Raw genomic sequence first — 14,678 nt, 5'->3', positions numbered from 1 at the left:
AACGTGGCCGCTTTATCATAAATTTTATGTATATATCATATAGTTCATAAAATAGAAAAAGATGAACGGTTTCCTTTCTCTTCTCTTCTTTTTATATGTCAGTGTTATCATTTTAAGATTCTGGCAACGCGAGACATGTTTGATTATTATACCGGGCATTCTTTTAACTCTTGAGCGAACAATTACACGGGTATAAGAGTAATTGTGATTCCCAGATTAGAGACCTCCTGAAGAAAATAACAACCCAACCTGGCTTTAAAAGAAGCGAGCTACAGACTGACGTAGCTTTACTTTCGCATCTGTGTATGTGGCGTCTGAAGGAGAGCGTTCAAAATTTCACTCCCGAAGTTTCCAGTATCAATTAATAGCAACTGTGAAAAACACTACTGCCAAATTCTAATTCGATTGGGAAAACACGGCCCCACAAGCTTCTCTGAGCTTTAAAAAGACAACCGTGTTTAAGTAAAGGTAAGTTAAGGTGATGTTAGAAAAAATTTCTGTTACACTATCAACGATCTAGAGTAAAACTGCAAATGATGAAAGCTGATTTAATTGAAAACAACGACACCTAATAAATTGCACATCGGTTTTGCCCCAGAAATTAACAAAAGGAACTCCTACATACACTAGAGGACAAGTAGAATAAAGCATCCGAGATCGGGATGCAACACCACGTTTCATTGCTTGTTTTTTTTTTTCGACAATTCGCCAACATATCGCCGAAGACCGTCAAGAGTGATTCGAACTTTGTTTATCCATGATCCGACCTTCCCGAAATAAAGAGATCGGAATCTGGGCAAAAACTGCCAGCTTATCAGGGGCACCCAACGAGAAAATTTTACTATAGGTGTCAGATCACCGTTTTTACGTTACGTTACAAGTGTCCTTTTTGTGCGGTTTAAAGCCTTATCGTTAAACGCTAAGAAAAGTGTATCTTTTCGGATACGCTAGCTGGATTTTCAAACTCCAGAAAGTTTTAGGGAACGAAATATTATTACCCGAATTTACGAGCCGCTGTTGCCTTCTCGAAAATCGTAGCTGGCCTTTTTTCGTACCCAAAACGACATTTTTCTCTCTCAGAAAACAACAGGCATTACTTTCCCCATGTCACGAATGTTTGAGCTAAAGAGAACTCCAGTTTTCTCGTCACACTTTAATTCGAAAATCGTAGGCCATTAATTATAAGTCTTCCGAACAGATATTCACCGAAACGGTCTTTTGGGTGCTCCTGGCTTATCCGCGATCTGCTGTACTTTCGAGATCCGCGAATCCGCTTGATGTATCGCAAAAAATCCACAATCCACACCAAGTTAGAAATATACATTTTTTTAGTGTTTTCTAATGCATCCTCGACCGGAGAGCCTGTTCACAGGCTAATGCTTCCCCATCTCGAATTCCGTACGTATTTCAATCTCCTCAAACGACAAGAAGAACCAGCTCGAACTGAGAATTTCTTGATCGCCGAATAGAAAGGGCACCTGGGAGTCGTGTTACTTCCACAGGGGAACTTCCTGGACAAAAATTCTCAGTGTTTTAACTTCGCCAGATTTCACCGTCAATCAAACTTACCTTTTACCGCTTTCACTATTACCGAATTTGTGGAAAATGTACAGGGATTTTCATCTGTGTCACAAGAATGGCGAGCTCCGTATGGAACCGAAAAGGATAAACACCTCCTGTGAGCATTGTTGACAGTTGAGAGACATTGCGTTACTCTTGGTATAAATTTCAATTTTTAAAGGTCAAAACGCAGCATGATAAAATGGTATTTTTAAACAAATAATGCATGCGCCCTACCAGGATGATCAAAGACCACAACACCGCCGTGTTGATTTAGAACTTGATTTGAATTTAGTAACCAAATATCAAAAATTTACGTTCGCTTTCCGGTTAGCTGAGGTTGGACACGGCCCGGGTTGCATTATGGTAGCGGTAATTAACCAATCAGAGAGCGTGTACTATTTCACAAGTTTTTTCGGAAGGTTTCGTCGCCCGAGAGGTATACGTTGTTTCTGTCCTTTTTTTATCAAGATGAACGTGTTTGAAATCCCAGTCAAGTGAACAGAGAAAAAGGTAAGGAAGAAATGATTCAATTTATTATGTTTCTTGACCATTTTGGTGAATGCTTTCGGTAAGATCGGCCTCGATTGAAGGTGGTCTTAAAATGGCGGGTTGCATTAGCGAATTACGGTGTGCACAATCAATCATGATTCTGCTCCAATTCGAACTCATCTCAAATCAGGGGAAACGAACTTTTATACTCTTGAATAGCTATAGTTTGATTTTATAACATCGCACCCCATCGCACCTCTTACCGTTTTCTTGTTATGTTCGTTTAAAGTTTGGGGGTTTTTGGCGGTAAATCAAAGGGACTCAAAACAAAACAAAACGGTTGTGCATGATTGTTTTCCTTGCATTTAAGTCCTTTAAACCGCCCTATTTTCCTTGCAGTTATGTCTAAACGTAGTGAAAAGCGAAGACACGGCGGTCCAACTGGCAACACACCAGGGAAACCGAAGTCAAAGACCTCAAGAGGCAATGAGAGCACCGGATCCTCTAGAAAATCATTGTTTAATTTCGCGCCTCCGGTAAGTTTTAATGTGGATAAGAATTTCAATCGTTGAATTTTTTTTAAAAAAATCTTAATAGTGAAAAGAGGTTGTGCATATCACAAAATATCTCGTTTTCTTTCATTTAGGAAACCACTAAAAAAGCTGCTGATTGGTCTAGAGAGGAAATTGTTGCCCTGATACAATATGTTGCTTTGTACACTGAAGAAAAAAAATGGCCCACAACTAAGCAGTCAGATTTCTGGGAGGCTTGTGCTACAGCAATTTCCGAGAATACTGGAAAAGCTGTAAGATCTGGTGAGTACTGATTTGTCCAACATATTTTTATTTCCAACATATTTTTTATTTCCACTGGGCTGTGCTCACGGAGAGTCCTCTATGAACTTGTTAAATATTGTTTATATTACTTTTCATTAGTTTTGCTTTTTATTATATTGTGGTAACAACATGCTGCTGGGTGATATTGTGTGCTCTCTTGATAAACAATTTTTTTTTTTTTAACAGCACAAGCCTGTCGTACTAAAGTCCTCAAGAAGCTTAGAATTGAATTTGAAAATATTGATGACGCAGAGGCTGCATATGGGATAACATATTACAATGACGTGTCATCACAGGTTAATGATGAAGAAAGTGTGTTGCCTGGGGAAGTGATGCAGTATGTTACTAAAAACTTTGGCAAATTATCTAAAGTTCAAAGAATGGAGCTAGTTACTTGCCAATTGCGAATGTTGATTGAAATGGACTTCAGCAAAGATTTGATGTATTTTGTGCCACGTGACTTGCTGCCATTGTTGCTCTCTGGGATGAGGCACCTTCATCAAAAGGAGAAGGACAATGTAATTTACCATCTCTGCAAATGTCTTGGCGAAATGAGACAGGATGGGTCTTCCGCAAGGCTCAATGTGGATGCAATGCCCTTTGGATTGCTTGCATACAACTGTAAATTTTTTGCAAGTGATGATGCAAGCAACCTAAGGGCTTCAGAGGACTATAAGAAATGGATGGAATCCATGTATAGTTACTTTGGAAACACTTGGGCCAGCTTGTTTTTGGGACCCATGTGGTCTTATGATGAAGGTGAAGGAGGAACAGCAGGTTTGCCATCTGCAGACATTCTTACCGAGGCTTTTGTAAATGCATTTGGTGAATTGGCCATACCAGAAGTCAACTCTGATCATCCATTAGCTCTTAGTCCTGTTGGTGTTCCTTCTGCTTCAGCCGCTGATTCACCTTCTACAAACCCTGTTGGTAATGGTGCTGTTTCTCCAGCTGAAAAACAACCTTCTCCTAGATCTCCAACTACTAGTGCTGCCCCTGCCTGTGGTGTTGTAACTTCTACTCCTTGTTCCAGTTCCATTGCCGTGTCTCCTGGAGAAAATGAAGATCAGAGTGGACACATGCATAATGTATCCACATTGTGGAGTGGGCTTAGTCAAAGCGAAAGAGAAGAACTTGCAGAATCTGAGGTCCACCCTCGAGATATTGCTGCCATGCACCAGGTCACTCCCTCTGGTTCCAGATCACAACGATCATATGAGCGCAAAACTATGAATGTAAGCTTTTATGTTAAATTTGTATAGGTATAGTTACAGGTTTTTGTGTAGCTTAAATTACATTGCACATACAAGTTTATAAATTTTTCATTGACGTTAGTCAATGATTTACAATTTTAATAGAGGAAAAAGTTGTGTAATTTACATACAAATACTTCAATGCTAGAAGGCTGAGGGTCAGTCACTTTTTATTAAAACAGAAATGATAAATTTAATGTTATTTTTATTTTATAGGCCAAAGTTAATGTTGCCGGTCCCAGTGCCAGAACTATCAGGAGGCATATTGAAAGTAGTGGCTTCACACGTGACAGTAAAATACAGGTGGGAATTATTGCGTGGCTATAAAACAGGGAGTTTAATTTCATTTTCCAGACCTGGAAAGTCATGGAATTTTAGTGTGGGCCATGAATAGTCATGGGAAATTATATTGTTTGTGCCCAAAAAATGGCAATTGTTTGAAAAAAGGTACAATAAAAAAATTCTGGATAATTTTTAAAATCTTTCAAGATAAAGTTTATGTTTTTGAAAACTTTGAAAGTAATGTAAATGGTCATGAAAAGCAATGAAGTTTTAAAAGTTCAAGAGTACAAACCCAGTTATTGTACATTTAAATAATGATCTAACACCTAGTATGCATCATGGCAATTTTGATATTTCTTCAACTATTTTGTCATTTGAAATTTTATTTCTATTTTTAGTAATTGTTATTTTTTTAATAATTATTGAAGTAGATCCTTTTTGCTTTAAAAAGTAATTTTGAGGTTTCAACTTGGTTAGGTTGAGGCATTGAAGAAACTGAAAGAGTCATACCCAGATAGACGGTGGTACATAAAAGCAGATGCCACAGACTTGAAAGCTGGTTTGCGGGAGTCGATGAGGGGAGAGTGGTCTGGGGATTGTGATCTTGGCGATGGAAAACTTCAACAAATGAAAGACGACTACGACCAGCGTGTGAGACAAGTGAGAGGTACAGTTTAACATTTTCATTCACATTATAGCCTCTATTAATTAATTCCTTAAAGTTTTGCAGAAAATTGTTATTTTGGCAAACTTGAGCATACACATGACCCATTGTCTTCAGCCAATAATTTGTCATCTTAAAAACTGACAGCAAGGCTGCAAGATGACTAGTTTTTGATGTACATACAGTTATTTTATTACAAAGTAAAAAGTGTCATTTTGATCCTATCATTATGTGATATCATATACAGGTAATTTTCTTTAGATCAACCAACAGCCTTGTGAAAGAAATTGACTTTGTTAAACTGTTATGCTGATTTAAAATGATAAAATTCTTGCTAGGTATTGGACTGAAGGAAAGGAATGTCGACATTGTCATCCTTCAAGACCTTCAACACCTTGTTTCAGAACTTGATGCAGAGAAAGCATTTCTCCGAGATGGGTGTCAACAGGCCAAAGAGACCTACGAAGCCAAAAGGAAACAGCACAACGTTGGAGAACAAAGTCTGTTTGCCTTGGCATGGGAGGTGGACGGGTTTGAAAAGCTGATTCAGATGCAAGATGATATTATTTCAACTATTCGCACCATTGAGCAAATGATAGCTAGTCCTAGAAGAGGAAATGTTCCAAAGAAATTGACGGAACTGAGGAAGGTCCTCGAAGAGTATGTCAAGGGAGTTGCTATGAAGAAACGTGAAGCAGCTTCTCACATTCTTGTGTTCATGGTGAGCGACGAGCAGCGTGCATCAAAGCCTTATGCTATTCCCATTAGATCTCTACCGTACCGAAGCATCACAGATGACATGGTAAGAAAGTTACGGGATGAAATCAGAGATGCCATGCATGAACTTGGGATGCTTGCTGTAGGTAAGAAATTTGGTTTCCATACATCTAGATGGCATTTCAAATTTTCCTGACACCTTTTTATAGCTTTTTCCAAAATATATTTTTTCAATGCTAGATCATCCGCCATGTTTACAGTGCATCAAGTAGATATTCTAAATTGCTTTTACCAGTATTTTTTTTTGCTTCAACTGCAAAACATAGGAGGGTTTGGAAGTAAAACCTTTATATTCATAATTGTTATGCTTAGTAGCAATTTATAAAAATCCTCTATGAGCTGCCCTTCAGAATAATAGATACGAAATGATGCAGACAATTGTTATGTTATTATGTTGTGGCAAAACAAAAGATTAAAATAAGTTCCTTAATTTAAAAGAGTAAAAAATTTAATAAGGCATTGTGCTTATGTTGTATGTTTTGCCTTAAAGGGTTTTCAACAGACGGAGAATTTAGTTCTCTAAGAACTAAGGGAAGTAACAGGCCTATATCTGTTATCCAGCTGATGATGGATTCAAGAAAACTAGCGAAGTCAACATCAGTCCGAAGTATCAAACAGTTCTTGACGCCAATCAAAAGTAAGCACATTGTTGTATCACTGAGTTACCTTATGTGCATCTTCTATTTCAAGTGAAGAGAAAAAATGTTTTCCAAATTGAAAATGGGCTGATCACCTTGAACTACAGTGTATGTATAGGTGGCACTCACAGACTGGCTAACAATGCCCAAAGATGGCTGTAAACTTTGTTTCTTGTGTATCTCAATTTTTCTCAAGACTGTTGACAGAAACTTTTCCTAGAAACAGTTTCTACCATATGATGTCATGTGAGGTTCTTACATAAAGGGTAATTAACACAAATTTAGGCTAATTAGGTTCTTAATAGGTTCTTAAATTCTGAAGAAAAAATTATTATGTTAAAATAATAGATATTTCAGTGGTATTCTGTCTATTCCTTGTATAACATTTGCATGACATTTCATCTTGGGTAATAAGGCTTCTCATTAGGTTACATATCTCCATAGAGGATCCAGAAGATATGTTGACTTATCATATTTTCCCAGAAGTAAACATTTATAATCAATTTCAGAAAATAAGAACCTGTAGTAAATTTTAGGCTGAATAGGTTCCTTTAAAAATGGTATCTAATTTGCCAATTGTAGCCTAATAGGTTCTTAAATTAATGTTAGGTTCTTACTTGCAGGTTTTTTACTGTGTTACAAATATTGTATATGATTCAGTGAAAGTAAATATTGATTTGTCCCTCCATCTATTGTTCCTTCAGGGGCAGATGGCGCTATAGTGGCTGCTTCACCCCATGATGCCATACCACAGGAAGACCTACAATTCTTGTATGAATTGATGTACATTGGTGAAACTGTTCCCTTCCCCAAAGCAATCCGCCTGTTGAGGAGAAAACATTTTCCTTTCTTCTATGATCCACATACATGGGTGACTGGTTAGTACAATACAATGTTTAATGAAATGTGGTATCTACGTCTATAATGCATTAATATTTTCCTTATGGTAGGCTACAGAAAATCATACTTGATCATTTTATGCATGTTTTGTATACCAACTTTAGTTGTTGAGTGTCTCAAACAGCATGGTTGAATTGGTCACTATAACATTTTAACTTTTGATCTAATGCTACAGGATAGAAAACTGCATGTTATCACCACAGCTTATCACCCTACTTTTATTTGTCTTTAAAATGTTTTTGCAGCTTGCATGCTCATGCATGATGTAGTGTGACATTGTAACATAAACCACAAGCATATACGTCTTCAAAAATTGTCATCATTTCTTTGTTGATTTATGCAGGTCAAGATGAGACACAAAATGACTGCCTTAAATCTCTAATGGCCACATACTTGTACCGCCAGATGGTTGATAAATATACCAAGGAAGGAGTGAACTTCAAAGATCATCTCTACATCCCAGAAATAGATCCCAGAACAAATGAGTATTTTCACGAACGTGAGGACCACAACCATGTTTTGAAAAGAATCACTAATTGCACAAGGAATGGGGATGTGCCTGATGTTGACGTAAGAGCATTTGTTGAAGCCCTTCACGACCCAAACACTGGTCTTACATACACTGCCTTGACAGGACAACACAAGCAGTCTGTTCCAGATTGTGAGCGGATGTTCTCACGTGGTGTCATTGAGTTTATGGAGAGAAATGGGCACACAAGCACTGCTCGTTTTGTGCGTGTGGTACACAATTGGCACAAGGCCAGTGATGGACGTGGCTTGACTGAGGAGACCCGGAAGCAGTACAATTTAGAAATGCTTGATTACCTTCTAGAGGACTGGATGCCTTGGTATGAATCAAACAGGGACTATTCTACCATGGATGTTAATAGGTATGCATTATTTAAACTTGTGATGTTTTGTTTGAAAAGAAATGTCTTTTTTTTTTATCTTTGCTCTGGAAGTGATTTATCATCTAGCATCATATAATTTCTTATTATTTCCAGACTTGTCATCTGATGGTACAATGATTTTACATAATACATAAAGTGATCTGTTATTTCATATTCAGGGCATGATTTATCAATGCAAGGAACTTAAAAATTTCAGGGGTAAAAAAATTGATTTTTATTAGATGGCAGCGGGCAAGCTAAAAGCCAGGATGGATGGGATGGATGAGTCCTTTTTAGTAGCCCCAATAAATTCCCGACCAGAAAAGGCACTAGCCCCAGACTAGTAGATACTAACTTAATTGCACATTGAATTTGGCGGTTCTTTGTTATTTTTAAGATGCGAACCTGCTAATTTGTGGATAAATACTGATTTCTTAGTACTGTAATTTTTCTTTTATTATTTAGACCAATCAAGAAGATTAAAGGAATGACAAGAGAGGTAATTGTTGCTCTCGTGGCAAATATTGAGAGTTTGGAGCTGCGAAGAAGTGAATGCCAGACAAGAGGTTTGCCCCCTGAGCACCCAAGAGCATCAGCTACCGATGATTTAGAAGCATACTTTGCAGTACTTCATCATCTCTTGGGTGCTATCTTTGACCATAAAACGTACGAAGAAAACTGCCCAAAGATAGTTCAGGAATTTGTGAAGAAGGCAGATCCTGATTTGCCTTTCTTTCACTGGACTGGTGTAAATGAACGATTTCATGTTGGCCCCATGTCTTCATTTAATGTTCCGTCTGACAGTGGAATGGAAAGGTTAGACATGGTCCTCATATCACGTCGTGGAGACCCAGGGGTGTTTAATTCCCCGCAGGGCATCATTACTACAAAAGGGTGCTCTTACATCACGAGCTACATTTCACTCAGAACCTGAAGGACTGCCACCTCTGGTGTTGTAATTCTACGGGGGGGGGGGGGGGGAGAGGAGGCAAAACCTATCAATGGTTGTTTTCAGAAATTGTGTAGATTAAGGAATCAAGGTAAAAATGCAGTATTTGACTGAGAGACTTTAATTAAGTTGCAGTGTTTTCCAAAACAGTTTTCAAGAAATAAGGGTAATACTGGCATATGCATAAATTACAAAATTCAGAATAACAATAATGTTTCGATGAATTCATTTTTAATTTCTGAACAAAACTATAACATGTAGAGTATTAACTGAACCTCCAATAGTGAGTTCATACAAATAGGAGTAATGCTGATTTAAATATTCTTCAAGTACATGTTTGTCACAAATCAAATTTTCCACTTCTTGTACTACCATTATATGATTATAAATTTGATAAATACATGTAGCATTATTTTTTTCAGCATGCTCAATTACATGTGAATTGTATGGGTACTGTTCTAATAAAATGCATTGGCTTTACTATATGCTGGACAGTCTATTTTACTCGCATTGCTTTGTACACTACGTAGGGATGCCATCTTCCCACCCTTGTTATTAGTAACTTCATGTAAAACCCTATCCTTAGCCACTTGACAGAAAATGTAATATCTCCAATTTCAACTCTTGTTATTGCATTGTCATTTAATAGAGGGTGGATAAACTTTGTCAATTCTCTTGCAATGTATCCAACATGGCAACGACCATTGCCATAATCGATCTGAACTGATATTGCATCGGCATCTCTTTCATTTTGAGGCTCTGGCTCAAGATGGGCAGTAACCTCTTCATTCTCTTCATACATTCGAAGATTGGCTCTTGTTAGATGGGTTTGACTTTGATTAGTGTGGGCCACTCCCATAACCTTGAATGGCAGGGTATGAAAAATAGGGGCGTCATCATCGTCATTGTCATCGTCATCATCATCAGTTTCATTGTCACTTATATCATCCCCAAGGTTGATATCTCCAATACTTGTGTCAGACATATCATCAGACATGTCAGTCTCAGAAATACATGAAATGACACTGCTCCCCTCTGAAAAGCTGTCTACATCAACAGGCAATTCTAGAAGAAGTTCCCATTTCCAAAGCACAGTATATTCAGCCCCATCTATAGAAATTTGGCAGTGAGAACGACATGTCCCTTCACAAGGAAGTTTTTGGCAGTGCAGATTGTTGAAATCTTCTTGATTTACTAAGCCATTCAATGTTTTCCCATCTATTTCTATGGACAGTTTAACAAAATGTATGGATAAAACTGGAAAACATGGCACAGTCCATTCCAGTTCATCTCCAACACTTGTTATATGGAACTTGATGCTTTTATGCCGAGTTTGCGCAGACAGTGAACAATTCTGACTTTCATCTGTTGCTGGTAAATACTCTGGGTCATCGGATTCATTATCTGGAAATAAGAAAAAGCCTGTTAATTTTCCAAATATTAACCAAGAAGCTTAGCACATAAGTCATTTGTAGTGGAGAAAAAACTCAGAATATACAAATAGAATTGTAATCAAGATTCAACATGGCATTTTTATCAGGTGAAACTTGGTGCTTCGTTCACCTTTAAGTTCGCTAATGTAAAGTAAGCTTGACATAAAATGACTTGACTTGAAATATATCTCAAAAAAAGTTTCCATTTCAAAAACCTGAGCATATACATTGCTTTGAGAGATCATAATAAGTAATGTTTTGACTTACCACTTGGAGCCGTGGAGCTTTTCTCTGACCAGATGCTATTAGCCTATTGAATTAAATAATGACAACTGTCAGTTACTATCTGAAACTCAAAGTCATCAACACAAACAACAACGAAAATATCAAAAGTACAGGTGAAATGGTTTCACTTGGTTCATACCTGAAAATCAGTAACTGAATAGTTGTTGATTTTCAGCCCAGTGTCTCTGTTTATGTTGCCAATGCAGAATTCCAGAACATTGTCTCCTTGCACCTGGCTAAGAACAGTCAAGGGTGACAGCAAACAATATACAGTAAATTCTATAAAAGTAGGGTCACTTGTCCGTTAACATTTGTAGTCCCATAAATTATCCTTACCTCCTTCATAGAATGAACCCCCCCCCCCTACATCTTAGCAAAGCTCAATAGAGCCATATACATTTTCTAAGGGTTTGTCCTTTTTGACCAATCCCAAGAATATTCCTGTCCCTTCTGCAGATGGAAAATGTTTAAATTAGTGGGAGGTGTTATGGGAGTTTGCTGTAGCATGAATTTACGATAATCATCAAATAACAATCAAAGGATACATGCTAAAGTCTGATTTTTCTGGCAAAGGTTCCAGACAAACTTCCTTTCTTGTGGCTGGATCAAAAGTTGACTGGTGTTTGAATGTCATTTCAGCATCGACAAACTTCTCAACATAACCTTCTGGCACAGTCACTCTTACCCCAATCAGCCTGCTAATTGAGGGAATGGCCTGTAGAAAAGCAAAGTTATGGTAAAGCTGGATAAGGCGGCTGTCAAGCCAAGAGGCCAGAGTTTATCCTGGTGTCTATAGCATAATACAACTCTAGAGGAGTATTTATACTCTCCCCTGGATGGAGCGTCAGTCCATCGCAGGATTACCCCCCAGCAGTAAATTCACTGGTACCGATTTATACACGTGGGTGGGGCATAATGAGAGTTAAGGGTCTCGCCTAAGAACACGACACAGTGCCACAGCCAGGTATCAAAGCCCGGACCGCTTGATCTGGAGTCAAGATCAGAGCACTAGCCTCCACACCTCCCACAAAGAAAAGAAACAGTCACTAGATAACTCTATTAGATGACAAATGGCGAATTGAAGTCAGTTACTTTCATCTATCAATAGATTGAAAAATATGTACTATAAAATACCTCCAATATGTTCAAATTCATGTGTGCCACCTTTCTCATAAATGACAAAGCTCTTTTGATTCCAATTCCAGGAATGGAATCAAGGTAGTCGCATCCACTTAAAATGCACAGCTGTCGAAAATGTTCAAACGTGTAGTTTTCAAAAGCGAGGAATTTGTTCAAGTCCTCCTTCTTAATGAGTTTACAATTCCCTTGCAAGTCAAGCTTGAATAACACCTGCAAGAATTTTATTTTAAAGTGCATTAAAAGCAGATTTAGGATTTAGGTCCAAGTTTCTAGTTTTCTAAAATGCATCATCATCATTATTACTATTGTATGAAAAACAGATCACAATATATACATTATGTTTGTATTTGTATGAAATTAAAATTAAAAATAAATATTTGACTTGAAAGCAACAAGGCTTAATTTTGAAGTCGACATTATTTGTGGGCATAATTTGATTCATTGCTCAGAGAATAAAGGCATAACTTGAATTATAAATAAGAATGTCAACAACTGAAATTTTACCTGGGAGCATCCAAATGCCAAGAGATCCGAATCTTCAGTAACAACAGCATCGATGTGGCTGTTTTTGCACAAGAGTGCCAGCTCAGCATCTGCCTCGAATGGGGCCACTACATAGTCGATATTTTTCTCTCGAAGAACCTCCAAACAAGCAAATAATCAGATCAATTTTGTAAACTTTGCTGGAAATGACCCACAACCATACACTTAATAATCTTAGTAACTTCCATTACCTTGATAAATTCATGAGTCATCTGCCAAGTAGTTTTCACACCTTGCTGAAAGTGCTTGACTGCTTCGGTGCGATTTCCATTTTCCCAAAGTTGAATTCCTTTCTGTACGTTGGAATTTCGGAGGCTGAAAAATGAAATTTAGTCTAGTTTAGGTTTACAAGAAAAAATATTACTTTAACTCGATATCAGAGGAATATACAAAGGCGACAGCACGCAACTTAAAACACAAACACATCAAGTGAGAAAATTTCACACCTAGCACGACTTTCGTGCACGGATTTCTTCGCTTCGAGGTTCTTTCCGTCGAACACCATTACCGGTTTTATGCCATGGTTTTGAAGCATGGAAATGACTTCAAGTGAATAGTTCAAGTATCTACCGAAGAAAAAAAGCGAGGATTAGAATTATTGAAGTAAAGAACCTTTTTTCCAAAGTTGAATCTATCACTTCTTCGAACGCATGACTCAAAACAACTGCATTTCACTTCGACTTCGACATAAATAAAAAGGTCACGACTACGAAATCAACAAAAAAATACTTACTCGGTTGTTTGAACACCAAGACAGAGCTTCTCTGCGCAACTGTACGCTCCTTTGTACAGTAGACAAGACACATCCAAACCGAGAGTACGACCACGGAATTCTGAAATGTGCGATGCGATCGCTACTGACTTCATTAAACCAAGAAGGCCTTTGATACCCATCGCGAATGAAAGTTTTAGATTAATAATCAATAATTTTGAAAGATACTACCGATTGACGGCCCTGTTACAGCGATTCAATGAACGGAATACGCAAAAGTACTAGTCACGGAGCTCTTCACGGTGTGACGGTTTCAGTCAAATGAGCAAAATTTAATATTTGACCCATAATGCAACCCGGTCCGTGTCCAACCTCCTCTGGGTTAGCTTCATAGTTTTTGTAGTGCTCTGATGGTAGATTCCGGATTCCACATGAGGCTGGATTCTGGATTCCACAGGCGGGATTCCGGATTCCAAAGGCCTGGATTCCAGATTCCAAGAGCAAAGCAAAAAATGTTGGATTCCGGATTCCGGATTCCCTCACATGGGGCGACATACGAGTTACTTAAGTAAAGCTAAAGTCTTGGTTTAGCCCGCTCGGTGCCAGGGTCTTGAAATTGAAGATGACTCGCATTTCCTCACGTCTTCTCTTTGCTTGATCAGCCAGGTTTGCTCTTATCACTGCGACCATCATGTCGTTAAGGTTGTGGCCTGGTTTCGTAAAATGTTCAGGCACCGGCAGCTCAACTCTCTTCCGTATGACGTCTAAACGGTGCTCTCTGAAGCGATCTCCGAGCCGACGGCCTGTCTCTCCAATGTAGACCATCCCGGGGCATTTACGGCATGAAATGCAATAAACAAGTTGACTTGTGATGCACGTATAATGGCCCGAGATTTTGATATGTCCATTGTTAGTTCTTATTCTGTCACTGGAGTTTACAAAAGGACAGGTTCGGCAGTCGCGTCGGTCGCATTTGTAAGTACCCCGGGGGGGGGGTACTCCCTATAATGGCCTATACGGGGAGGCTCCGCCCGAAAGGGGTACCTTTTTCAGGCTCCAGGTATATAAAAGGGTAGGGATTTCACAAGTTGAGGTATATGAAAGGGTAGGGAAATCTGCCATAATGTTATTTTAAAAGGCCTTTACAATTAATATTTCGAGCAGACGCAACTTTTGCCTGTATCGTTTTAATTTATTAAGCGCTACATAAAAATAACAAGAAAACTTCCCGTTTTAGGTTAATGTGATGTCGTGTAGGTATATGAAAGGGGTGCCTTTTTGCAATAAAAGGTATACAAAAGGGGTACCTTTTTCTATCAAAATG

General features: G+C 38.3%; 2 protein-coding genes across 3 annotated transcripts; one reads left to right on the top strand and one right to left on the bottom strand.

Moving 5' to 3' along the window:
* Nucleotides 1-1,983: 1,983 nt before the first annotated feature.
* Nucleotides 1,984-12,488, top strand: LOC144660139 (uncharacterized). 2 transcript variants are annotated; one of them, XM_078520697.1, is made up of 11 exons: nt 1,984-2,073; nt 2,452-2,588; nt 2,699-2,867; nt 3,075-4,123; nt 4,358-4,444; nt 4,901-5,090; nt 5,426-5,950; nt 6,355-6,501; nt 7,207-7,380; nt 7,746-8,292; nt 11,599-12,488. In XM_078520697.1, exons 2-11 carry the CDS (start codon nt 2,454-2,456, stop codon nt 11,663-11,665), a joined length of 3,090 nt encoding a protein of 1,029 aa, XP_078376823.1. In that variant the 5' UTR covers nt 1,984-2,073; nt 2,452-2,453; the 3' UTR covers nt 11,666-12,488. The 2 variants fall into 2 exon arrangements, with proteins under 2 accessions (XP_078376823.1, XP_078376824.1); XM_078520698.1 differs by lacking the exon at nt 11,599-12,488 and adding an exon at nt 8,407-8,704.
* Nucleotides 12,061-13,536, bottom strand: LOC144661070 (exonuclease 1-like). Its single transcript, XM_078521777.1, has 4 exons — nt 13,376-13,536; nt 12,834-12,957; nt 12,604-12,741; nt 12,061-12,309 (listed from the first exon to the last, which is right to left on the bottom strand). The coding sequence occupies exons 1-4, from the start codon at nt 13,534-13,536 to the stop codon at nt 12,061-12,063; spliced, it is 672 nt and encodes a 223-aa protein (XP_078377903.1).
* Nucleotides 13,537-14,678: the final 1,142 nt, after the last annotated feature.

This window comes from Oculina patagonica, chromosome 7, assembly GCF_052425735.1.
Source record: "Oculina patagonica isolate OP01 chromosome 7, crgOcupat, whole genome shotgun sequence".
NCBI classification, from domain to species: Eukaryota; Metazoa; Cnidaria; class Anthozoa; order Scleractinia; family Oculinidae; genus Oculina; species Oculina patagonica.
This window is presented reverse-complemented; position numbering and strand designations above follow the sequence as displayed.